Source organism: Oreochromis aureus, linkage group 20 (assembly GCF_013358895.1).
Source record: "Oreochromis aureus strain Israel breed Guangdong linkage group 20, ZZ_aureus, whole genome shotgun sequence".
NCBI classification, from domain to species: Eukaryota; Metazoa; Chordata; class Actinopteri; order Cichliformes; family Cichlidae; genus Oreochromis; species Oreochromis aureus.
In genome coordinates this window covers 8,176,357-8,204,119 of record NC_052961.1, presented here as the reverse complement: position 1 = coordinate 8,204,119, position 27,763 = coordinate 8,176,357, and the positions used below count along the sequence as shown (strand labels likewise).

Sequence of the window (27,763 nt, the reverse complement as noted above, 5' to 3'; positions counted from 1 at the left end):
ATAAATTAACATGAAAGTCAGGTTGGTATGATAAAGGAGTTTCTGTGTGATCGAGGTCCACGTTAAAAAGCAGATGCACAAGTGGAAGTGGTTAGAAGTAGACTAAAAATACATCCTTAATGAGAGCAGTCCAGAGGTTCACCAGAAAGTAACCTTGAAGGAGAGATTGGCCCATTAAAAAAAAAAAAATCTGTATATTGTGGGGGGTGTCCAAATTCATAGGCTGCATCCTCCTGAAGACCCGGCCTTCGCGGTCTACGTGGGCCGGGTCCTCCGAAGGTCGGGTAGGCCGGAAGTGAGCGGCTGTGAAATTGGACGGTCCAGCCTTCAGTTTTGCCTCACCGCTGTCTCGGTGGAGTTTAATAAACTCAGCCGTCTGCTCCTTTCTATCTAATATATAACAGGACACTGACGTAAATTCTCGAACATTCATATATCATGTTTAACCTGAGAAGCGAAAGACCGCGGGGGGGGGGTTCAAAATGATGTGTGGGGAGTTTGCTGTTATCGCCCCGGCTAGCTATCGAGCTGGTGGGTAACAGACGCCTCTGAAAACGTCGGGGCACTTTTGCAGATATGTGATATCTTGATAAACCGAGCAGATATTTGAAGTTTACACAGCTACATTCTCGCCTGAAAATATCTTAAAAGTATATTTTGTGACCCAGAAAGAGTAATAAGAGTAATATTAAAACTTAGTAACGGTTTTGTTGAAAACTGGAATTGGCTGGGCCACGCTATGAATTCTGGGATATGGTGGGCCACGAGGGACACACCCGACCCATCCTTCAAATTCGGGGAGTCTACAAATTTGGACAGCCTTTGTCGCGTCGCTGTGACGTAATCGGCCTACTAAGGTGGCCTCAGGAGGATGCAGCCCATAAATTTGGACACCCTCTATATGTATAGCTTTTTTCCCCTCTGCTGTAAAAGGCTGATGGAGTTTTGTCGTCACCACACCTGGTGGGCGGGTGGTGTGAACATCTAAGTCTGTTAATGCGATAACTCAAGAATCACATGACGTAGGAGCTTCAAATTGATATCATAGGATCATGTACAAAAAATCTTGTATAAAGGTGAATTTCGTGACCTTTACCTTGGAGTCAAGTTTTCTGAAAATCTTGTGAATGTGGTAATTCAAGATGGAAACCTGGGATTTTCTGATTGATCCCATCTACAAAAAATGACGAAATATTTTCAGTTAAAAAACTGCTTTTCATCTTAATAAGTGTCACACTTGATCATAAGAGAGCAGAATCAAGGCCATGCCGGCAACCAGCTAGGAACCATGAAATGGCTTGTATTCGTTTTATGTGATACCGCAACTTGTGCTTCATTTTGCCATCTGCCCTGAATAAAAAATAAATAAATAAAAAAAACCCTGCCTGCTGCTGCATGCTATTTGTCAAAGGTGTTTTTACAAATGCACTAAAAGTTCTGGGTGCTGACATTTTCTAACTATTACATGATGGAGAATCTGTAAAAGCTCAAATATTTGTTGCATTAGATGATCTTTAACCTGTCAGCTCCTCAGTACAAAGTCTGTATGGTAATTGATTGTGCTAATTTGAGAGTAACGCAGCTAACAGTCCGGAAGTTTCACGGCTTGTGAATGGTTGTAATGTCTCCTGCATGATCTATCTAGTCAGCACCTTTGTCTAAACCAAAAGGAATCATTTTTGGGAGTGACAGAACTTCAGATTATGTCCTATTGTGTGATCCATATGAGAAAGGATGGCTTAGATAATTTCCTGAATTGGTTCTCCTGGCATTGTTTAAGTACTTGTGAGAAAACTAATAAAGTTACAGAAGTCAAGGCTGAAGAATTTTAAGAGTTAACGTTTGGGGATTAAACAATAGACTGTAAATAAAAGATGGACGTAGCCTCCTGGTTTGAAAAGTGAAGCCAATTTGGAAAGTGCCTTAAGCAAGTTTCCTTCCAATAAATAGTAGAGGCCGACTCATCAGGTTGCAAGTCTACAGAAAGAAAATTCCTTCTGTTCACTGAGTCTCAGTAAATCTCTTGTCAAATTTGCCACTCGCATTTAAAACAATGAAGCAGAATGTGCTTTATGTTGGCCTAAGCTATGATTGATGAGCAGCGTTTGGGTCATTACTCCAAAGTAATACATTACACATTTCTCATTACTTTCCTCATAAGTAATGTAGTACATTACATAATTACTCATTCGGGAAATTAACTGGTTATACTACTTGCTAAATTAATTTTGTGTTTTCCCTTAATAATCAGCTAACTATATAAACCCAAAGCTATAATGCACAAACTGACACAAATCCCTCTCCGAATGAGGACACACATATCAGATCTGCCTTTTAGTGTCACCTATGAACACAGAACTGACAATGTGCTTTCTTTGCTAGCTTTTGCATTAGCATGCTCTGTGCAGATGCCTGCAAAGAGCCAATGCTGTGTGAGCAGTATAATGTGGCTGTTTCTATTCTAGATGCAGTTTGCACTTTGCCATTGCGCTCTTGCTCTTTCATACAATAAAAATAAAAGGAATATCCAAAGTTCCACTCCGTAAATGATGTAGACCATTCTGAGATTATCATTCCAAATCAGCTGATTGTTGTGTAAATATACATTTAAAAAGCCATGTTTGATTTGTTTTTTTAATTCTACAGAAAACGTGATGCTTATGAATGTAAGTAATGACATAATTGTAACTGTAATGTAAGTACTGAATTTAGTACAAGAATATGTTACATTACTGTGATACTGAAAAATGCTATACTAATATATAATAATATTATATAATGTGTTACTTTGGAACATGGTACACCCAACACTACTGATGAGTCCTTATGAGAGTGGAGTGTTCCTCAGTTTCTCAGCATCATCCATCCCTCTCTCATCACATAGGGCTCCAAAACACCAACATGGTGATGGTAAAAATGGGCAGCTTTAAGCTTCACAACAGCACTTTATTAACCAAAGGGTCGTATCACGTTGGCTGCAGACATCTTTTATATACAGTCTATGAGCTTAACATAATTGGATATAAAAAAACGAGTTTATAACTTGTTCAAGTAAGTGCTTAATTAAGCTTACACAAATTTAGTATCCATTGTATGTAAGGGTTATGAGGGAGCTTGACTGAAATTGCATCATCAGCACTTGTGCAGCATTGCAGCTGCTAGTGTGTAAAGTCAGTACGATAAAGCAATGCAATGATCTGTTCAAAACTGTAACTCGGTATAATGTCTGGAGTAAAAGGCAGTTGTATCAAACATATCAAAGGTGTATACTCCATAGATACGCAGACTGCATCCATCATCTTTTATCCAACTAAAACTTGAGTTACTGTAAAGAGAGCCAATAATAACCAGGGACCAATCAAATGAATAATACTGATACAGATCAAACATTTTCTTACATCAAATATCCTCCAAATGCCACATATTACAGATCCAGCATAATTTATCCCTGTACATGAATCCAGCAGTATAATTAGACAGCATAAACATCAAGAAAGTTGAATGTTTCTAAAAAGGAAGGAATTTCTTCTTTTTTTCCATTTAGTATTTTAAATCCTTACCACCAACAAGGCTACATAAATTTAAAGTCAGTTTTTTTTCATCATTGTATTTCTCTTCTGTTTTTTTCTGTTTAGATAAAACATACATACGGTAACCAGCAGATGCCTGTACATAAAGCTATACACATCCACCAAAATCAGATGAAAAAAACAAACATAAAAACACAATACGTGGCAAAGAAGTGTTTCTGAAAAGTGTTTTTCTCTGAAAGAAAACATGAGCGTTGGTGTGAGCTTTCACCTGGAAGAGAGGGTGAGATTGCAACATCAAACAGAGAAAGAGGTAAGGGTGTGTAAAGTGTGCTCGCATTTTCCCTGTTTACAGAAACCTTTGCAGCTCCCTCTGTGAAAACTTTTGTTTGTCAAAATTATATTTTGTCTTTTAGAATCTGGCTGTGCCTTTGTGTGGTAATTTAACCTCCTACCTCTTACGCTGAAAATGGACAAAGACCCGAAAAAAATCTGCAATGCAGCCAATTTGCTCTGCTGTGAAGCCCAATAATCCTGCAGCTTTTTCTTCTTTGTCATGTAAAATGTCTGCTTTTGAAAACACACCAAAGCTGCAGTTTGTCAGGCTGACAATATATTAGTTTCAGTCTGATCCCGCCTCTCCTCAATAAGATGGAGATCTGATAATTGCTTCTGTTAGTGATGAAAGTGGAAGTACAGCAAACTCAGCTGGAGCATCACAAACAATAACGAATGGTGGAGTGGTTTTATATCTAATATTTCCAAAATGCTACACTCAGCATCGTTTATTCTTATACAGCTGTAGAGTTTTGAAAAAGCTTCAGATCTCTTAAGGTCTTCTCCTTTTCTGCTGAGGCCGTGTCCTCAGCTTCCCTCTGCGAAACCTCCACTGCTTTCAAGGAGTGATATCCGACTGAGCTTTTTTATTTTTTTCATCAAACGTCTCTGCAGTGCAATGTTGAATCTTCAGTGTTTGAAAAGTCTCCTGTGAGGACACCGGAATCAGCTCGTCTCAGCTCAGACGGCTCAGTATCTGCAGACTGCATGTCCGCCAAATGACTTCGGCCCATCAAAACACCCACATTTGAAATTGAGGACCCTAAATTTTAACCCGAAAACAGAGTTGGTTTTACACAACTAACTGACTGACGGTAGTCCGAGATCAGTTCTTGGGAGTGCTCTGGAACTAGACTCGAGGAAGGGAGAAACAGAGAGAGAAAGTGGGAGAGGGAGACACGCTGGGGTTGTATTTCTCCTCAATCAGACAGACAGGAAGTGGTTTAGCAGGAGGGCGGAAACCCCCTTCTGGGCTGCTGGGTCACAGGTGGCTCTGCTCAGGGACTGGCTGGGGGCCTGGGTGAAGGGCAGGAGCCCTGGCTGTCAAAGCTGGCTGTCCTCGCCTTCCACTACAGGGCACACAGACACAAGGCAGTGATTCATGGCACATATGTCGCTTTGCTCACTTTCAATATCGGCCAAAACAAAGGTGTCAAATCAGTGTGTCAGAACGTTCAGTAAGTGATAAAAAAGTAGCATGAAACCTCGACTCTAAACATGCAAAATGTCATCATCGTTTCTTCTTCTGTGCCTTAAAATGCTCAATTTAAAACAAAGAAAGCTCCCTAATCACCTGCACCTTATTCCCCAGAACTTTCTTTTATTTTCATTTTCTTGAAGCTATTTTCCTGAAAACTTTCTTTAATGATGCAAAATGCAATAGAGTCACATCTAGCTGTAAAAGGCCTTATGATTTGGCTGCAATTATAATAGAAATAAAGAAAGCCACAGTTATTATCTTTAGTGCTGGCTTGTGTATAATGAAATTTGCCTTTAAATATCCATCAAGTTTTGGAACGGCAATTCCTATAACGCTTTGTCAGAATTAAACACTGAATTTGTTGCCATGGGTTCAGCAATGCTCTCACTACTTCCTAAAGTTACCATGGTTTTTAAATTTGCTTCATGTGTATTCTGATTGATATTTGCTTTGTAGCTGCATTTGCATTGAAAGTGGGCATGGTATGTGTTTCCTTGGTTCTGTTTTTTTTATATGCTCATCAGCCAGTTGATTAGGTACACCTTTCTAGTACTGGGTTGGCCGTCCTTTTGCCTCCCATCACCTACAAATAGGTAATGGAAACAATCCTCAGAGATTTTGGTCCATGTTAAAATGATAGCATGACACAGTTGCTTAATACACTTTGTTGGTGTCACATTCTTCATGGGAATCTCCCATGACTGTGGAGGCCATTCGAGTACAGTGAACTCATCATTATGCTCAGGAAACCAGCTTGAGATGATTTGATGAGCATGGCGTGTTATCTTACGGAAGTAACCATCAGAAGATGGGTAAACTATAGTCATAGGGGCATAGACATGGTCAGCAACAATACTTAGGTTGGCTGTCGGGTTTATAAAATGATCATCTGTTACTTGGAGCCCCAAAATGTACCAAGAAAATCTCCCCACATCAGTACACCACCAGCAGCAGCCTGAACTATTGATACAATGCAGGATGCTGTTTACATCAAATTCTGATCCTACCATCTGAATTTTGCAACAGAAATCGAGACTCACGAGACCAGGCAACCTTTTCCCAAATCTTCTTATCCAATTTTGGTGAGCCTGCCTGAACTGTAGCCTCAATTTCCTATTCTTAGCTGCCAGGAGTGGATGAAATGCACAGAGTTTGTTCTAGATTAAGAACCAGCACAAGCCTGGTGGGAAAGCTTTAGTAGAGATGTTATTTGAGTTACTGTTGCCTTCCTCTCAGCTTAAAGCAGTTTGGCCAGTCAGCTCTGACCCCTGGCATAAACAAGGCATTTCTGCCCAGAGAATTACCGCTCACTGGATGTTTTCTCTTTTTTCTGAGCATTCTCTGTAAACCCTACAGATGGTTGTGAGGGAAAAATGCCAGTAGATCAGCAGTTTGTGAAATGCTCAGACCAACTGGTCGGGCACCATCATACCATTATCATTGTCACTTAAATAACCTTTTATCTCCATTTTGATGCTCACTTTCAGGTTCAGCAGGTCCTCTTGACTGTGTCTACATGCCTAAATGAGTCGTTCCTATGTGATTGGGTGATTAGGTATTTGTGCTAATGAGCTGTTGAACAGGTGTACCCAATGAAGTGGCTGGTAAGTGTATATACAAAGGGGAAAGGCAAAGGATAACTTTTGAATAAAGCCTTTATGTAAGTAAGCTCAGTTTCATTTTTCTACTCTTTGCTCTTTGTGATGTCAGGAGGAAGGGATTTCTGTAATGTACTAATCTGAGCCAGTATGAGCATAGGAGACCAACCCAAGTACAATTTAAAAATTCTATTGTTGAGGATCAGCCAATCGGAAGAAGGTTGGCTTAACAAGAAGCTCATTAGAGACACCAAAGCCCGGTATAAGAAACGTAGGGATTACTTTCAGTCTGAGATTGAAAATATGGAGCTACAGTCTTAGGATAACAGGCACCATCTGAATAAACAGGAAACTTTAAAAAAGTAACAACGATTAGAATATTTTACAGGAACGAAGCAAATATTTTCCATGTCATTATAATCTTTGGTACACATGTAGCATAATTCCAAGTTTTGACTTCCTACTTGTGAGGTACACATAAAAATTAAAACTGTGCTACTTTTCAGTAGGGATGGGTACCGGTTCTGACATAAACGGTACATTTCGGTGCTTTATTTCGGTGCTTTTTTCTTCTTCTTGAGATGTCATACAGTTTGGATTGTAGCCAATCAATTTACCTTTCCAAGGATAGTAGGCGGGCCCAGGTACGTACGTTCTTTTAGAGCAGAGTTACAGATTAAAAACGCAAACGGTGAAGCGGTCAAAAGTCTGGCTGTACTTCACAGCAAAAGATGCAAACTCAGCAGCCTGCAACAAGTGCTTTAAGGTGATACTGTGATAGTGTGCAAAGGAGGTAACACCTCGAATCTGATGAAACAACTGGTGACGCATAGCGGTTTTTTAAAAGCCGAGAAATGCACCGTATTTGATAGACCTCACATCGAGCACATCTACTGCGGGTGGGTTGCCTGTTATCGGACCCGGAGTTAGCAACATCCCCCAAGAACCCGAAGAGGAGAGTCCTGGCCCCTAGCCCTGCCAGTGTAGCGGAAATGATGACGGATGATGATGGCAGCAGCAGCCGTTCTTCTCTGCGTGAGTAGCTTAATGTTGTTCATGTGTAATTAACGTTGAGTACGCTAACCACATTATTACATTAATGCATGTAAGGTGAACTAGCAAACACCATCGCAGTTACATGCGGCTGTCTTCTTGTTTGATAGAGTGAAACCATATGTACCCTATAGCTGCAGAAAAGGCTAACATTGTTATCTTTCTACAAAAAAAAAGCCCAGCTAAACATGAGAGACTTCTAAAAATAAAAACATAAGAGGTTTTTGGACAAAGTTTGTGTTCTCCATTCTTTAAGCACCGGTTCGAGCACCGTTTAATCACCAGCACCGTTTCAAAAGTACCGGTTTTGCACCGGTATTGGATAAAACCTAAACGATGCCCATCCCTACTTTTCAGTCGCTTCTTAACTTCTATTTGTCAACATCTTTCTTGCTGATTGTGCTAAGCCCATTTATCTATTATTATTTGTTGTTTATGCAATACTAATGCATGTGCAGACAGCTATCATTGCACTAATCTATTGGTCAAGAAGAGTTCCAGGTCCAGGAAGTCCAGGTTTTACAACAATCATCTTTTTTGGTGGTTTATGGATTTTTTTTGCTTTGGTTTTTAGATATATCAATATTCTCATAAAGAGTATACTTAATTACCTCATAAGCAGTTTTCCAGTGGCTGCTCCAAAGTGTACTGATAAATGAGCCAAATTAGACAAACAACTAATTTAAAGTTAATTTGCAAAGCGCTCCGTGGACCTGTTGCTCAAACCTCAAGCAGCATCTTTCTTCAAGTCTCTCCTTCAGAGCCCTTCGCAGTTTGAATCCTCTTCCATATAGCAATGTTCCTTAAGTAGGCTGAGAATTACCAGCTAAGTCCCCTGATTCCTCATCCAAAATCATAAACACGTACAGAATAATCCACCCTCAAACTTACCTCCTTCTCAGATTTTTTGGGCTCCAGCAGGGGGTGCCAGTGTGCAATTGGCTTCCGCGGATAGGCCAGCATTTCGTTCCAGTGGTCCCTGCCAAGTCCCTCAGCACTGCATCCAACTCTCATCACACCAATGATCTCATTATGACCTACCCTGTAGGGACACACACGCATACTGGTATGAATACGTCTGATTTAACTTGACGTGACGTCTCATACACATTGTTTATAACTGTAAGACGCCCATTTTGTAATCAGAGGAGACACAAATCTGAGTGTGGTTGTCCCCCTGATTGATGCGGTGGATCTGCAGCTGATCAGCTCTGTGGCAGAAGAACTGACTCGCTTCAGAGCTGATCGCTGCTCTGTTAACAATGTGAAGTGCAAATGGAGGAAACACATAATCCCCAAGATTATTAGCAGCACTGGATTTTCTCCTTGCATAATAGCAGACTGTAAATAAAGCACTTGGGGCCACACCTCTAATCCTGGTACTGCTCTGTTAATAAGAAAGACAAAATATGATATATATATATATATATATATATTTGTTTTTTTGCCCCATCAAAAATGTCTCCTACTTCACATGAAGTAATTATATGATTATTGGATCCTGATAACTTTTTAAACTATTGCAGTCAAAAAGAAACACAAGTTTGTGTTTTAAATAGACTTTATACACCGGGACTATAATATATGTGCATACAAGACTAAAAGCATCTTCAGCTCTACTAGACCAGTAGGTACAGGATTATAAATGAGTTTATAAGAGAAACAAGTCAGGTGGAGACTAATTTGGAGGCAAAGTTAGGGCAAAGTTGTCCGGTATAGTGGATATACTGGACAAAGGATGTTGAAGGTGGAGCTGCCAGGCAGAAGATTCATGAATGTAGTCAGGCAGGATATGCAGAACGTCCATGTGACAGAAGATCATGCAAGTGATATGGTGAGATGGAGGCAGATGGTCTGCTGTGGCGACTCTTAAAAGGAGAGCAGAACGAAGAAAAAGATACGAGACATCTAATATGAGGCTTCCTCCTTCAGATCTGTTGGTGAGTGATGAGTGTAGCCTGCAGCTGTGCAATGGTCATTGGTTGTGGTGGCCCCTGATGAACTCATTAACCCAGCTCATGTCAGGCATATTCAGTAGCAGACATTATGGGACTAAAAGTTGGCAAAAGAGGTGTCTTGATGTGTTATGAATCCATAAAGACCTACATTACTATGTCAGTCATGCTTGTTTTTGTAGTTAGTTTTGTCTCCTCAGTCAGTCATGTCTCCATGTTTGTTTGTCTTTCTGTCTTTGTGTCATGTTTGTAGGTTTGTGCCTGTGTTTCAGTATTATTTATTTCCTGCTCCTGTTCTGTATTTTGTCCCACTTGCCTTATCTCGTTATCCCAGATTTGTTCCCGCTGTGTCTCCCACCTGTTTGCTCTCCCCTCATTACCTGGTGTGTATTTGTTGTCTGAGTCTCCCATCGTTCTTTGTTGTATTCTCCCTGAGGTTGTGTGCCCTGTGTGGTCCGTATTGTTTCCATAATGCCAGTTCCATACGTTCTCGGTTCCTGCCTAGTCTAAATTTTGTATTTTGCTACATGAGTTACAGCAATAAAGCTGTTTTTTGAGTCAAGGTTTGTTATCTGTGTCCTGCATTTGGATCCCCCAGTCTGCCTGTCGCACAGCAGCATATGACACAGACATGTATGCCAGCATCCACCATGACTGTAGACTGACTGTAGTCAGCTTCAGTCAGTTGTGCATACACTGTTGTGCTTTTGTGTTCTGAGACTGCCTTGAAAAATGCAAACTGAACCAATTCTGAGGTGTACAAGTAATATATAAATTCATAAATGACTTTTAAACAAAGTTTGAGAATTTCATAGCATTACATATTTTTTTTTTTTTTTTTTTTACAAAACTATTGTAGTTTATATGTGCCAGCAAATAGATACTTAAAATCCTGTTCCTATATTTTAACTTTCAGGTAAGCAGAAACAAAACTTTTCACCTGCAGGAGCTTTCTAATGCCAAAATCTGCACTTGCATGATTCTGCACAAGTAAGATCATCTTTTATTAATTTTCCTGCTGGTTTCTGGTAAACACAGACTGCTGCTACATGTTGAACAATGCATTAGTTACTGCAGGCCACAGAGTCAAACTCAGCTGTGGTTCCAGGCAGCTCAGCTTTTCTCAAAACAAGTCAACATCAGTTTATTTTCATATTCCCTTTTACATAACCTATTGGAAAATACTGTATCCTGCATGGAATGGACTATCTAAGGTGCTCCAGGATGTCCACAGTTACAGCTGCTTATGCAACTCACTTTGCAACCCACTTCCACTCCTTTATTTCCCACTATTTCTGTGTTAACACTTATTACATCTATTTCCACTAGCAGCCAAGCCATCACAACTAGAAACTGGAACTGAACAGCATTTTTATCCCTTGACCCCAAAAGCCATATTGAGGCAGTCGCCCACATTTTGACAGGCTGTGCAGGATGTGAACTTTTCTAAAGTATTACTTTTACTGAGTGCGTGTGAAGAAGTCAGGAAAGGGTTTTTATTATATTCAGTTTCACACAAGTGAAGATAGGGCATGAAGCGACACAGTGTATGTGTGTCACAGCCGGCTAAGAAATTACTTAAATTGTTGGATATGGCTCAAAAAACATTTGATGATCTATGGATGCATCCCTACTGAAACCCAGCTGACAGAACAGCTGCTAAAATGACACTGAAATAAAACACAATACAGGACTTTATACCCTTTATCCTTATTGCATTTACTTAGGAAGAAAATTGGAAAATGTACTTTGTTATATCAGTTATTTGGCCTTTACATGTTAAATGGAAATCTGCTTCCATGCGCATTTATTTTATTTTTTAATTTAATTTATTTCATTTAATTTTTTGGTATCTGGTCACCCTGATCATGACTGCTGTGGGAGCTTCATGTGTTCAATGAAATAGCAAATGGATAAAAATATATCAGATAAAAAGCTGAAACATTTTTTCACTATTACTAAATAAGTAAGTCAAATATGTACGTACAAATCATAGTCCATGACGGAGATGTGGAGGCTGACGTGGTCCATACTGTCCGGCGGGATGTCAAAGATGATGGCCTCATTGTAGGTGGGATTCAGAGTGTTCTTTTTAATGCTCGTCTTCTTCTTTTTCAAACGTCTCCCATCACAGATCAGTGACACTTTCACGTAGGGATCTGATAGGTGAGAGGAAAACAGGATGAACAAGGGCAGAAAATGTGACTTTATAATTGAATATCATTACGTTTGGACAACCTCCAAGTTGTCCGTCTCTTTCAGGAGCAGCCAGAGCAGCAATTATCACGAAGGCCTCTGGCAAATTTTAAAAACAACAAAGCTTCTGTGGTTGCTTTCACTGCCAAAACATCTTCAAAGAAGTCCAATGAATACAGTGTTAATAGTGTCAACATGAAAGCAACGCTGGGGGAACCAGGAATCAGTAATGTGCATAAACGCAGATGAGTGAATGCCTTGTCTAACCAAAGACAAGGGGAGGCCATAGAAAACTGCTAAAAAGCATGACTGAGAGAGTCTCCTGAATGCTGATTCCATTTTTCATCTGTCAGTAATAAATCACTTTGCACGAGCTATTATACTACACTAATCAGACGTAAGCCACCTTAAAAAAAGTCCCAACAAATGCTTGAGGGCACAGTTCAGTAAATCAAGATAATGGTAGTCAGCTAAATCCATGAAAACTCCAAGGATTAAAATTGTGAATAACATCAAAAGAATTGAAATGTCATTTAAAACGGGAAGAAAATTACCACTTTCACTCCAAATTACACCTAAAGCCTGGCATTTAACGTGCGATAAATGTCACGTTTCACAAGTGGTATCAGTATCGTAGGGAAAATGTTTAATAGAAAAGTGGAACAGCGGGACATTAAAATAAACAGACCGCCTGAAACTATTTGCTGACATTGTCTTAATATTGCAAGTGCTGCTTATTAATATTTGCTGATATAAACAGAATGCAGCATTAGGGAGAGAGCTTTCCTTTGTTTGTTTATTCAATTTGACATGCTCACAATTGGATTCTCAAAGGAGCACCATTCATTTTGAGTCAGTGCAGCTGAAAGTGCAGGCACAACACAACACACCTGAGTATCCCGTGATGTCCATGGCCTTTAGGTTCCTGCACTTGATGACAGTAAGTGTGAGTCTGCCTGCAGTGGGCAGGTAGCATAGTGAAAACATGATCTCTCCAAGGTCAACACTTTCCTGTGGGAAAACAAACACAAACACAGATAAAAAAAAAAGAATCTCTTTTAGTTTCACATTGACATTCAGCCCAGTGCTTCGATTCAGGGAGAAGTGATGTACAATAAGTGTGTTGTCTCTTACTGAAGGTTTGTTTCTGGGATCAATGCTTATATTTTGTTTAAAGTCGGCTCTTTGTAACCACTACAGCACTCAGACTGAGTGAAGCAAGGACTGCATAATGCACTATTGGGTTATCTGTTCTGAAGATTCTGAAGATATCTGATGCCCCGATTAGTCTCACAGCTGAGACTAGCTATCTATTTAGAACACAGATTACACATAAAGATGCATTAAAGAGTCAATTTGATGCAAAAATAATGCAACATTTCCCCTTTTTTGTACCAAAAAGCAGCTGCATTGTGCTCCTGTTCTTGGATCTCTGCACCATCCATTTCAGGTTTAATGCAGCATATACTTTTATCATAAAGCACACTGCAGGTTGGAGGGTTGCCTGCATTTTCTGTAGCGTTCCTCTGTCTTTAAGATGAGATTTCTTTGTTGGACTGAGGTAGCAGAGAGATGTGAGGATATGAAACTGCAGTTGGATTTGAAACAAGGACCGCACTGTCCAAAAGGGAACTGTAAGCACTAACAAGGAACCTTAAAGATTCATTTGCATGACAGAAGAAACTAATAATTTCTAGACAGATGCATAATACTATACATTTCTTAATTGATCGTTACATTATAAAAGAGCTTACTTAGACTCTACAGCCACCTTGAGGTCTAATTACAATCAGTGTCAATGTTTAGTCTCTTGGCATGGTTCTATATTCCTCTGCGTACATTTTACACTACTCAAGCAATCATTCAAGGCCAAAAAGGTCCACCCTGCATTAAGTTTGAGGCTAGACATCTCTAAAGGAGATGTTAGTGGAACTTCAAAAAGCCTTTGATCAGTTTTTGACTTTGCATTTGCAACCGATTATGAGAAAAACAGTTTTGCATTATTAAGTGAATGGAAACCCAGAAAGGAGAAAACATGTCTTCTGTATTTTACACAACTTTTTCATCATTTGGAAATGTTTACGTCTGTACAATTATAGAAAAATCCAGTACATATTTACTGTATCTGACATGTGCAAAGAGATTCTTGACTCTTTTATTTTTGGAGTAAAGAGTGGGACTCCACCCAACAGAGACATTTAGGCAATGCCACAGGTTCACAAGGACACAAATTAATTTGAGAGTCAATAAATATAAGTGCATTTTTCTATAAAATTAGTTAAACAGATTAGATTTGACCCGTTTTCTGTTCATCTGTACATGTAGATCTCATTTCCAGTGTTTTATTATGTGCACCAGAAGGTGCTAATGTTTCAGAATTATATTACTGTAATGTGTTTGGTATGACCTTACCAGCTGGTAGTGGGATTCATCGGTGTCCAATCAAACCCTAAGTTATTAACAATGTCACCCCTAGAGTGAGCCACATATGGGGTGACTAATGGTGCATGGCTCATTTTACACTGAGGAAAGCACAACACAGACTGAAATGTTTGCACTTTTTGCAAATGTTTTTTTAGTTTGCTTCAATGGACCTGAAATATATCAAAAAGAAATATTTAAAATCCAGACTGGTGTTTGAACTCCTTTATTGTTCTCTTTGTCAGTCTTCTCTTTGTGTACCACAACATTTCATCAGTTTCAGCTAAGACTTATGGAATTGTAACTAGGGATGGGTACCGGTATCCGGTTCTGACATAAACGGAAGTAACCAGACCGAAAAGCAGCGCACATTTCGGTGCTTTATTTCGGTGCTTTTTTTTCTGAGATGTCATACACTTTGGATTCTAGCCAATCATTTTACCTTTGCAAGCGTAGTAGGCGGGGCCAGGTACGTACGTTCTTTTAGAGCAGAGTTACAGATTTAAAACGCCCAAGGCGAAGCGGTCAAAAGTCTGGCTGTACTTCACAGCAAAAGATGCAAACTCAGCAGCCTGCAACAAGTGCTTTAAGGTGATACTGTGCAAAGGAGGTAACTCCTCGAATCTGATGAAACACCTGGCGACGTATAGCATTTTGTTAAAAGCCGAGAAATGCGCCGTATTTGATAGCTTGCTGCGAGACCTCACACCGAGCACATCTACTGCGGGTGTGGTGCCTGTTATCGGACCCGGAGTTAGCAACATCCCCCAAGAACTCGAAGAGTAGAGTCCTGGCCCCTAGCCCTGCCAGTGTAGCAGAAATGATGACGGATGATGATGGCAGCAGCAGCCGTTCTTCTCTGTGTGAGTTGCTTGTTACATGCGGCTGTCTTCTTGTTTGATGGCAGATACTCCCTTCACCCTGGCCAAAAAGGCTAAAATGACCAAAGAAAAAGTGGGAAACAGCTAAACATGAGAGGTTTTTGGACAAAGTTTGTGTTTTTTCCATTGATTAAGCACTGCTTCCAGCCAAGAGTGATGCCATAAATCCCCTATAGCTGCAGAAATGACTAACATTGTTATCTTTTTACAAAAAAACCAGCTGAACATGAGAGCTTTTTGGACAAAGTTTGTGTTTTTTCCATTGATTAAGCACTGCTTCCAGCCAAGAGTGATGCCATAAATCCCCTATAGCTGCAGAAAAGGCTAACATTGTTATCTTTTTACAAAAAAAACAGCTGAACATGAGAGCTTTTTGGACCAATTTTGTGTTCTCCATTTTTTAAGCACTGGTTCGAGCACCGTTTAAGCACTGGCACCGTTTCAAAAGTACTGGTTTGGTACTGGTATCGGATAAAACCTAAACGATACCCATCCCTAATTGTAACTAGTTACCTCCACCAAGGAGGTTGTTTATGGTAGTCTGTGGTAGATTCTGTCTTTAACCACAATAGCTAAAAAGTTTTGAATGATTTCTAATAAAACTTTGCAGGGGTGTAGAGTGCGGTCATGTCAAATAAAATTTGGCTTACATCCACCAAGGTCATCAAGGTGAACATATCGACTTATTGGTCGAAAAACTGGCAAAAAGCCTTATAACTTTGAAACTACGAGTGTGGTGTGTATTAATTTTAATATAATAGAAAGTACCATATCACATTTGACCTCTGACCTCTTCTTAAAGGTCAACAGATTGATCTAAAAGGTCAAAGTGATAATTATGCTTTAAAAAGCTATTTAAAACTACATTTCTTACTGCCATTGTTTGTATTGACGACATATAGGCATAGAGAATGATATATAACATTACCTTGGACCTTTGACCTCTTCCTAAATGTCAAATAAGATTTCCTAAAAAAATCTCTTTCATCTTTGAAACTATGCTTAAAATTTTACTGCCTATTTAGAAAAAGATACTGGTGTATGGTCACATTTGACCTCTGATCTCACTTTTACATTTTGCATGTGCCTTTCTTTCAAGCTGACCCAAAAATGTGTTGTATCTTTAAATAAAGTTGTGGTTGTGCGTGGTCTGCAGCGTGGCTGCGAGGGAGGCGGACGCACCTGGACATGGAAACTTGGTCGAGTCTGCCGTGGATTTATTACAGTGGTGCCGAAACCCAGGATTGGGCACGACAGACGCAACAAAATTTCCATGCTTTTCAGCATACTTCTTCTATTTATGGTTGCTGTTACAAACATGGCTGCAGCTTTTCAGCTTGCAACCAAACACACACATGAACAACAACACAAACTCAGGACCCAATATAGACTTTAAAGCCGGCGAGGCGTTATTGCCGGTGCCGTCCAGGTGCGTCCGCCTCCCTGGCAGCCACGCCGCAGACCACGTCCCATCACAAAAGTATTGTTGGAAGCTGCCTAGTTGGTTAAAAATATACTCTAGTATAATATATATAATACCTCAAATAATTTAATACATGTGGTCAGAGGCTGAATATGTTGCAAAGAGTCCCAAAATGTGACAACAAGATAAACAGCTAAATGAAGTTACAGACACATGCGATCATATTTGGAGGAGCATGCACAGACGATCTCACTCTTGCACGAGGTAGGAAGTAGCAACGTGTCATGCATCTGTATGTTTTTAATGAATGTATAGTCTATGTTTTGGATCATAGTTGGGACCTGATCACCGTCATTCCCCTCCATAGACATCCATCATCAGAGTTGTTGTTGTCTGGTATCAACGCCAACAGAAGACGAGTATTTAGTTTCCAATGATGCCAAAGAGAATTGAATCTTTCACCGCTGTCAGAATTTAGATGTTTCCAGATCATTGCCAATGGCAATAAATTAAAACAGAGTACATCCAATTCACATATTAGGGCTCCAATGAAATATAACCCAATTACACACGCAATCAAAGTGTGAATGAGTCTTAAAAACAGGTTTGTACCATTAAGAGCTTTCATAGAGGAAGTCAAAAACTTTCTAAGCACAGCCGACAGTCCTGTGTTGAGTCCCTGCTGAGCTAATAGTCTCAAGAAGAATGAGTGTCCTGTTATCTGTCCCATGTGAGTTATTAGCCAAAAGAGTATTAAGGTTACACAGACCCCTAATCACCCTGAATGAGCTCAGTGAGAACCGCACTGATTGGCAAATCCCAACACGTCTGTCTGAGTGCTGCAGTCTTAACGTCTCCTCAGACATACAGCTGAGATTTGGCTTTCTGCGCTGCCGATGTGAGGGATTTTGTTTGAAGGGTGTGAAGGTTGAGCCATAATGTGAGAGCACAGCAGAAATGTCAGGCGTTGTAAAAGCATAAAGTGACACTTTGATTGTTCTTGTAGAAATGCAGGCTGTTTTGGTGCCAGTCAGTAACATCTGCACAGCATTAATCATTTCTCAGGCGTGTTTTGGCACTATAAATCAGGCTGTCTCTTTAGTGCACATTAAAATCTCTAAAGAACAATTGGATGGATAGCCTTAAAGTTTTTTTCATGCGATCAATCAAAAAAACTGTTTAGATGTGTTGCTCAAAGCAAAAAGCCTCATGATGGCCGGATGAAAAGAAGGGAAATCACCACTGATTTGAAGGCCTAGAATGATCCCAGTGATTACTGAACTTTTCATTTCAGGTCAGTGCTTTGGTCTATGAGACTGCACTCTGAGACTTAATTGGCAAATGATAAGATGTTAAACTAGAGCACTCGGTTAAAGTTGTTTTGACACATGTAATGGAGAACTCAACTTTTATAGATCACCCAGATGAGCATATCAGAAACCAAATATCCACTTCAGTCAGACTCAACACACCAGCTCCCTGGTACAAAAATATCAGACTGAGCTTATAGGTACAGTACTGTTAAAAGATACTGACTGTTTTCTTATTTATTTGGACATTTGTGACACTTAAATGTTTCAGATTATCAAATACATTTTAATATTAGACAAAGATAACCCTAGTAAATAGAAAATGCAGTTTTTAGTGATTAACCACATAAAAAAAAAAGTTGAGTTTCACTAGGTGCACCTAGGCCTGATTGCTAGCAGATCTATTGAATCAAGTAATGACTTGAATAGAATCTGTCTGACAAAGTGATTTAGTCTTAAAGATCTCATAAAGCTACACATCATCCAAAGAAGCAGCTGAGAAACAAAGTAACTGAAATCTATCAGTCAGGAAAGGCTACTTCTAAGGCTGTGGGACTCCAGCAAACCACAGTGAGAACTATTAACTACAAACTGGGAAAATGCCACATGAATTGTCTAAAGAATTCACAACAAAGTCAGGGTGCTTATGTGCATCATGTCCCGCCTCCTTCAGCTCCACCACTAGATTAAACCAAATGAATATTTTTTAGCAATGCAAACATGTCTGACACCAGTGTTGGGGAGCAACAGAATACATGTACCGGTGTTATGTACTTAACATGCAAAAACTGTATTCTGTTACAGATACCACTTAAATAGGTGATAATTAGAATACAGTTACTTTGTTGAAATAAATGGGTTACACGGCGGTCTTTTCTCGTTTCATATGTTAGGCTATCCCCTCTCTAATTTTGGTAATTCACACATTGCCAGAAACCCAAACAAAACACGCAATAAGAGGCTTTACTAATGTAAGCGTCCTGTTAATGTTGGTGGCGTCAGTTATACAGTGAACCTGGAGCCAGCACAACAGAGCCAGCAGTGCACGGGCAGGAATGCATTTCCGACACCAGCAATCAAGCTGCTCTCAGGATCAAAAGACTCCACCTCCAACCTAAAAAAAATCTGGAAGTAAGTTCTTTTAAAAAAACTAACATTAGCCTACTGCAACTACCTTGTTTTAGTTCTGATAGCCACCTGGGTTATGTGCCACTTCAGTATCTTCAATATACTATTGCTGTGTGATTTATTACTATTAATGAAGGCTGCATTACAACCTGCTAGCTGCAAATAATCATGTGCAGTTCTGAAAGTTGACCGAAAGAACACATATTACTGATACAGAAATAGTTTTCTATACGAGATCACTGCAAAAAGTGCAGCCTTACCTAATGTCCACCCACCCTACTGTTACTCATTTTATATTAAGATTGGAAAATCTAGCTGGTATTGCTTTCAGAACTGCACATGATTATTTGCAACTAGCTGGTTGTTAATGCTATCCATCAAGTCTAACAGAATGCCGTCTATGAACTAACCTCAGCTAACGCCATCTAACGATGTTAGCTCAGTGGAGAATAGCCTTCTGTAATAATAATAAATCACACAGCAATAGTACAGTCATATAGTTGTATAAAGCATGACAAGTAATCCAAAGTATTCGGAATATGTTACTCACATTGAGTAACGTAACGGAATATGTTACAAACTACATTTTGGGTCATGTATTCTGTGATTTTCAAAGTAACCTTTCCAATACTGTCTGACACAGACAATCTGCCAAACCTGGACTTGATTCTGGTCACATTTTCACGGTTTTATGTGCAAAAACAGCTTTAACGCTAATTACTATGCAGCTTCACTCTTGATGCTCTGCTGAACTGCAGGACCTAACCCTGTATTTTAGAGAAATCCAAAATGGACTACAAGTTGAACCGACGTTTTTGCCTTCAGAACTGCCTTAATTCTTCATGGCATAGATGTGTGTTCTTCAGCCTACCTTGGTTTTAACAACTGGTTATTTAAGTTACTCTTGCCTTCCTATAAGCTCAACACAGTCTAGCTATTCTTCTCTGACCTCTGGCATCAGAGAACTGCTGCTCAAGAGATATTTTCTCTTTCTCAAACCACTGTCTGTAGACCCTAGAGATGGCTGTGTGGGGAAAATCCCAGTAGATCAGCAATCAACCACACCACATTCAAATCCATAAAATCATCTTTCTTTTCCATTCTGAGGTTTCATTTAAAGTTCCACCAGGTGAACTTTAATATGTCTACATGCTTAAATGTCTAAGTTGCCAGTGAGTGTAGTCTTGTGCTTTTACTTGCTGTCTTGTTGTTCTCTCATTTCTCCTCTTTCTTCTCTTTCGCCTCAACTCCCAAAAGGTCAGCTCTTAGAGGTTGAGGGATATGGCTGCCTCTCTCTGAGCCTATTTCAGGGCTTTCCCTGTTAAAAGTGAGGACTTCCTTCTTTCCTTTGCCATTTGCTAGCTCACAGGGGATTCTCGGATCAATGGAGTCCCTCTTGTAATACTGTACAGTCATTACTTTGCTATATAAAGCACAGTGTTGTGGCATTATAAAAATAAAACTGAATTGAGGCTAAATAATTTAAACGACTTCTTTGTCGATGCAACTTGAACTGCTTCATATTCTACCATATGGATGTTTTATTACAACGAATTTGGCTTTCAGTCCCAGTCAGAGCTAATAAATAATGCTACTTATCAGCCCTTTAAAGAGCTTCCCAGAATAGCTACACACTGAACACACACGAGAAATAGTCTGAAGTGACTAAGTATCTGGTCTCCTCTGGATTCTTTATAAAAGTCACGCTTGTGGGTTGATGTTATTGATGACTATCGCTCATTGATCTGTGAACTGAGAAGAGCTGCTGGTTATTTTTTGTTGCCGTGCCTCACTCTGCTCAATGCTGCTGTCTTTTCTGCTCATTAAGCTGCAGAGTGTTGTACACAGTCTCACATCGAACACTACATCATACTGTATTTGTTTTTTGCTTTAACTAAGCCCTCGCACCATCTGTGCATTCTTTATGTTGCCAATCTGGAATTTAATACGAGCAAGGGATTTTGTCGTAAAATCATTTGGTGGTTCAATAAAGTTTGTGTGCCAAGGAGAAGGATCCTTGCTTTTCTGCCCACTAAGCAATAATGTTGAGATTACTGAACAACCCCTGAAGAAGTCCAACAAGAGTGGGGGTGGGGCTTATGAGAGATATAAGGGCTCAGACGAGGTGATAAAATGATGAAGGGTCCGAGGCACCTAATGCAAACAATTTGTTCCTAAAAATGGCCCCTGGACGTTGTCAACAAGTAACAAAGTCAATAGAAAAATGCCTGCATGAGTGAGCAGTGAGTCAAAAATATTCTTTTATGGCTTTACATAAATTTTTATTCTTCACTTTGAAGCTCAAGGATCTGCTGGGGAATAATGATTTCTTGCTGCTAATTTATGTATTAGTCTAAAATGTAGTGAGGTTTTAAGCATTCTGGGCCATATTTGCCAGCGATGGTGGAGCATGACCACAAATACAGAGAGCTTCTCAAGGAAATCAGATCGTTTGTGTTGATGGAGCACTGAGGTGAAATATGAGCATCCAGGAGCCGGTAGTGTGCTTCATTTTAAATTCTAGCATTTTTCAATCTTCCATTTGCATCTTGATTGAACTATGATGAAGATTTAAAATTAAAAAAAGATTTGATTTAGTCACAGTTGTATTATATTTTACTTTATAAATGGCACAGTGCCAGCAATTTGAACTAAGGGAGATATATATGTAGATATTACTAAGAAGAACCCACTAGATCAGGGGTGTCCAACTCCAGGCCCCGAGAGCCGGTGTCCTGCAGGTTTTAGATCTCACCCTGGGTCAACACACCTGAATCAAATGATAAGTTCATTACCAGACCTCTGGAGAACTTCAAGACATGTTGAGGAGGAAATTTAGCCATTTAAATCAGCTGTGTTGGATCAAGGACACATCTAAAACCTGCAGGACACCGGCCCTTGAGGCCTGGAGTTGGACACCCCTGCACTAGATGGACTGTGCCTTTATTCGCTCTGTCCTACATTGTCAAGATGATTTTCATGTCTATGTCCAAATGGATACTCAGGATTGCCCACACCACTGTACCACCAGTTGCCTGAATTCTTTTTGAAACACTCAGCCTGTCTGGCACCAACAACCACATTACAAACTCATTTTTCTTCCAGATTTTAATGCTCATTTTTAACTTCAACAGGTCATCTTCCCTTGTCAACATTCCTAAATGTATTAATTTGCTGACTTGTTATTGGCTGATTAGATATTTGCATTGATAAGCAAGTGAGCAAGTTTATCAAATGAAGTGGGCAGTGAATGTTTAAACTAAAGGATGTGAATCTCTCTGTCAGACTCTTTAATATCGCATCACTTTCATTTACTTGTTACTCATTTGACTTTGCCTCTTATAGAAAAGTTGAAAAAGTCAATAGATTCTTACACTGGTGGCATACTGGATGTCCATCCATATGTTTGTCTCCCTGGAGAGGTCTGACGTCTCAAACAAGTTTTCCATCACCACCTCACCAATCATATCATGCCGTGAAAATCGATCAAAGTCAAAAACGCTCATATGGAGCTTTCTGGCGGCCAGCTCATCATAAGGCACAGGAAACTGGAAGCTCTCACTGAATGTGGGGTTGAGTGTCTTCCGGTGGACACGAGTCTGGAACTTCTTGCGATCGGGCAACAGGTAGATCTTCACATAAGGGTCAGATGTGCCACATAAGTCTTTGGCTGGTAGGTCTACTGCCTTGAGGATGTTGACAAGGAGAGACTCATTTTCATAGTCATACTTGAGGGAGAAGTTAATCTTGCCACAGTTTTTACTGCTGTTCTTGGATGAGTCCTCTGATTCTGGGGCCTTCTGTTGGTAGAGCTCTGGCTGGATACGACCGATGCTAGTGGGCTTTTCATCCTTGTCCACCATGTAGTCATTTCCTAGGTCTAGACTGCCTACCTGCATCTGCCTGGGCAGGTGTCTTTTGAATGAGTTGTGCCTACAAGGACAGAAAAGAGAAGAATAACACAAGTGGGAAGGAATAGCTGAGGTTGAGCTTTGGTGAAACGATAACACATTCTCATTTTCAACTCGTCACAGACTGACATTTGGTGAGGAAACTCTTCCTGTAATTTAATACAAAAATAACCAGTTTAACATTTCACAATGTAATGAAAAATGGCAGCCTGCAAAAATCCAGTAAAGGAAGACGGGACTGCAGAGAGTAAAGTGACAAGACCTCCAACCAGAAGACAAAAATAACAGTAATTAGTCATTTGCAGGACTGCTTTTTTTAACAATTTGATATTACTTTTGTTTTTGACATTACCATCTTTTTTTGTTTAGTTAGGTTTAGATATTAAAACTATGGAATCAGGTTTAGAATATTAAACATTTTATACTAAAAGTATTTTAGTTTAAAATTTACCCTTCTCTAGGACAAGCACATATTAAAAGGTCTTCCATGTGCATATGGCTTCTCTGACATTTCCTTGGTTTTCTTAATTTCAAAGGATACAGGCTCACCGTGTCACGGCATTTATTTCAGATTCTGAGGGACCCAAAGTGAACACTATCCGACTAACATGCATGTTTAAAAAATGACAAGACTCAGTGCTTTGTAATGTGATGTCTATGAGTGTTGGCATCCATCTCTAAACTAAACTAGTGTCAGCACAATACAACCAAATGTGTCACCTTATGTCTTCTGCTATAGTGGCAGTTGATCAAAGTTAATTCTTGCCTGAGAAAAAAAGAAATTAAAGGCTGTGACCTGTATTTCTACAGTAAGTAGGCCTGTATTTCTGTTGCATGGGACTATCACTATCACTGACACCTGTTGGGAAAATTTGAACAGGAAGTGTAAAAGTTAAAAGTCAAAGTTAAATTTACTGTGACAGCTCAGTGAGCGCCAGTGGTGTGAACATAAATATGAATTCTTATCCTTTAAAAATTATCCTGTCTGTCTTTTTATTGGTTTCTTTGTCTGCCAACCCCTCCTGAACCATCAGGAGTTGGCATTAAATCGACCTAAAAGCTACATGAAAACTGGAAGAAATTCACTTGTCAAGCATTAGTTTGACAGCTGCTCGTTTTTGGATGTTCCAGTTGCCTAGGTAACCCTCTAATGTATTTACTGCCAGATCATATGTCAAACACTGGTATCCTATGTTGTCACTGGTGGCTGCTTTAATTGTTTACCTGGAACAGGAGGAAAGTTTATCCTGGGTTTTACCTACTTTGCCGATAGTAACCCGAGGGTTCTTATCTACATCTGATATGATGATGTTACTACGTTCCCTAGTAATCTCCCATCAACTGGCAAAAGTGACCTGTTTTTAGCATTTATGTACCTATAATAACCTATGAAAGCGTCCTATAACTCCAATATCATGACAATAACATGTCATTTATATCGATAGCCACAAAGGCAGAATTATACAAGCCTAGCAACCACCTAGCAACGAGGTAAAATGACCCCTTTTTTAAAAAAAAAAAAAAAGCAAAAGCCTTTCTCAATGTGAATAATTGTCTTTTTGCTTACAGCATGAACAGGCTGTACAATACTGTACAATGGGCATGTATTAGTATGCATAATAGCTATAATAAATCATTGATGTTAACTAGGTGGTAATATGGAGTTGTGCTTGTAAAACTGCAAGTAATTTTTTTCACACTGTGTTATATTCATACTTCTGAAGAAAGTCTTAAAGACATTAATTTTAAGCTGGAGAGAGGTGCCTCTGAGGCAGAGTTCAGTATTCTTCAATGTTATTTATAATTTACTATGGAGGTATCAAATTAGAAAATTTCAATCCTATATGTAGCAGTGACTTCCCCCTGGTTTACACACTTTATTCCACGTTAGATTACTCCATGTCTTGAATTCTGCTTACACATAATCCTGCACATATGTACACATATTATAAATAACCACATGAGACAGTGTGTCATGTGTCATCAGATTTGCATGCACATGCATGTATGTGACTGACCGAGTGGAGGAAGCTGGTTCAGTTGTTTGCCTTTGCATGCGTTGCGTGCGGCGCAGGAAATGCTCCCTCATGGAGAGTTGCACATCAGTGGGGATGTCAGGAGAGGTATGGCTTATCTTCACCGCAGCCTCCAGGAAACCAATCGAGCCCATGGGGTCCTTCACCTTCTCTGTTGCCATGGTGACTGGCGTCTGCTGGGGGCTGGGTAACAGGAGTGGCGGCTGAAGCGGGCAATGATGTGGGCCACGGGCCGGGCTGAGGGATGGGCTGGGAAAGTGGGCCTTAGTCCGCCAAGGCACCCAGCACAGCTTCCAGGAGACAAATGTAAGAAGTCCCAGCAATGCCAGGCCACAGACCACAAACACACCGAGCAGGAGGCCAAAAGTAGCGTCTGGTGACGAGCCACGGGGGCCAGAAACAGAGGATCATACAATATGGATAAACAGATGGTGATCACAAGGGTGAGAGGGGACAGAGGACACAGAGAAAGAGAAAGAGTCGGTTAGGAGATGATTTTTCAAAAGGCCTGGTGCTAAATCTGGTTTTAATGTAAGACTAAGGACAGCAAGCAAGGACTACAAGATTCATAAATATTAAAGTAACCTCCATTTGTCTTCCTTTGGGTCAACAGATAAGAGAAGCATGGTAGTGCAAACAGAATTTAAATGTGTGCATGTGTGTAGTGTGAACTCGTACAGGGATAATTTTCTATGACATTACACTCGCTCTAGTGGTAAAAGTAATTATAGCCTGACAGATGATAGTAAAAAAACCCTCCAAAACAAACAATGTAAAGTGTTTAAATTTGTAAAAAGACTCATGAGAAAAGGACCACGGTGTCAGGAGCCTTCCACTGGGATTCTCACCATGAAGCAGATAAAGCAGCCGGGCACAGTCAAACTCATTTATTTTATGGTATGAAAATGCTTTCCGGGGAACAAGCAGCATACAAAGAGCTGGAGATGTACCAAGAATGCTGACAAGCACTCTGCAAGGATTCACAGGGACCACAGGGGGAAAAAAAAATACTAAACACAGGAAACATATAGGCTGCATCTCTCAAATTTCCCTCTGGGGCATCTTTCCTATAGTAATTATATCTCACTATATGACACTTGGAGTGTCTTCCACGTGCTTCGACGAGGACTGCTTTCAATTCTCCAATCTTTGCCTGAGTGTTCTTTTCCACGCACTGTGATTGCTCAGATTTAGCCGCAATAACTTGTGCCATGGAGCGTCTCGTGGCCTCTCAGAGGATCCTCATACCCCCCTCTTCTCTCGACATAACACCACAGAGATCAGCGGCAATACGCACTCGATTTACTATCTGATATTTACCCAGCTCAGCCTTTTCTATAAGAAACCTGAGGCGTTTGAAGCTCTGTTTACTCAGGGTTTTAATTTTAGAGACCATATGTAATATGCAATTATTAATCAGGCAGCTAACGTGCGATATTTAATAGCAGTCAGCAGTCAGTATTTTTATGCTGCTTTGAATTATTTTAGCTTATAGGTTTATTTAAATGATTAAGTGAATTTTTAAAAAAACTATTTTGTGTCTATGTCCATTTATCATTTCCCCTGCATCTCTGTCTGGTGCTTTTACTCCATGTCTTTGTCTTTTTCCTCCTTAGAGATGGTTGGCCCTGCCTTTGCTAGTTCCTTGTTTCCTTATCAGTTCCTCCTGTGTATTTAAAATCTTGTCTTTACTTCTTTCAGTTTCTAGTCTTCCCACTTATCTGTTCTCCTTCCTTTTAACTCTCTGCTGACTCCCACTGAATACATTCTTGTATCTTTAAGTTGTTCTCTAAAATCTGGCTGTTTAGTTCTGGTTTTCATTATAAAATGACATCACATATTGGTTTGTGAAGTCCCATTTTGGAGCCTTGAGCTGCTGGCCATTAGAAAGAATGCAGATTTAAGACACTTTACACATGATCTTCACTTTTCAGACTTCGAGGCCAGTCCAGTATTTATGTACACAGTATATACAGTTTATGGTTCACCCCTATGTGGGTTTAACTTCTGCATACACTCACCTTACCTGCCGATCCTTATAAGCTTTGTATGAAAATATAAGTATTATTTATTTATTATCAGTTATTATCAGTATTTCTTTTCCTCTGGTCATTTACTCCGTAAACCTCTTTGATTTCTTTTACATAAGCTATGAAGTTTCAAATTGTTTTAAGAAACATGGAACTTTAATATTTATCTCTAAAATACATTAGAATTAAAGTATAAAGTTACAAAGAATTAAAAAGCTTAAAAATAGCTTGTGTTTTTTTACGTCATGTTTCATTTTTTACTTTTCCAAAGTGTTATGGGAAAAAAAAATCCTACAATCTGCTTCCCCTCTTTTTTGCACAAATTAAGAGCTTTGATGTTTAAAATTTCAAACTAAATGGAGAGTCCACTAAGAAGAATTTATAGCTTAGCCAAGCAGCGGTCTGGATTTCAAGTCTGGAGGATTTATGCCTGAAGAGGATTTCTTGGCTGTCCACAGCCCTGGCCTCTCCATGTCATCTGAAATTTCACACTGCTCCCCACAAAGCTTCATCTCAGGACTGTCGTTTGCCGAGTCTTCATCCCCCGTCACGGCAAATTGAAGCTGACCCTGCACCGCGCTGTGAGATGTGCTGCTGCATGTATGTCTTGACGATATTTCGCTACAAAATACATTGACAGGTTAGAAATTTCATTTGAACATGTTAACTCTGGCTTGTTTTTAACTTTTCCACTGCAGCAACACATCTTCAAACACAGGTTGACGTTAGAGTCGGTGCCCAGCTCCACCTCCAT

At 39.8% G+C, this 27,763-nt stretch overlaps 1 protein-coding gene across 1 annotated transcript; it reads right to left on the bottom strand.

Annotated features, from left to right (window-relative positions):
- Positions 1 to 2,754: 2,754 nt before the first annotated feature.
- On the bottom strand, positions 2,755 to 27,763 carry syt6a (synaptotagmin VIa). Its single transcript, XM_031741916.2, has 7 exons — positions 27,724 to 27,763; positions 24,962 to 25,352; positions 22,407 to 22,965; positions 12,760 to 12,880; positions 11,661 to 11,832; positions 8,610 to 8,760; positions 2,755 to 4,936 (listed from the first exon to the last, which is right to left on the bottom strand). Exons 1-7 carry the CDS (start codon positions 27,761 to 27,763, stop codon positions 4,865 to 4,867), a joined length of 1,506 nt encoding a protein of 501 aa, XP_031597776.1. The 3' UTR covers positions 2,755 to 4,864.

What these genes read in the sequence shown, in the direction of transcription:
- syt6a (XM_031741916.2), bottom strand. Translation starts at nt 27,763, where the DNA reads ATGGAGGTGGAGCTGGGCACCGACTCTAACGTCAACCTGT. An exon ending in CGACTCTAACGTCAACCTGT is followed by an intron (nt 25,353 to 27,723) that starts GTTTGAAGATGT and finishes GCTCGTCACCAG; the next exon opens with ACGCTACTTTTGGCCTCCTG. An exon ending in GAACCAGCTTCCTCCACTCG is followed by an intron (nt 22,966 to 24,961) that starts GTCAGTCACATA and finishes CTGTCCTTGTAG; the next exon opens with GCACAACTCATTCAAAAGAC.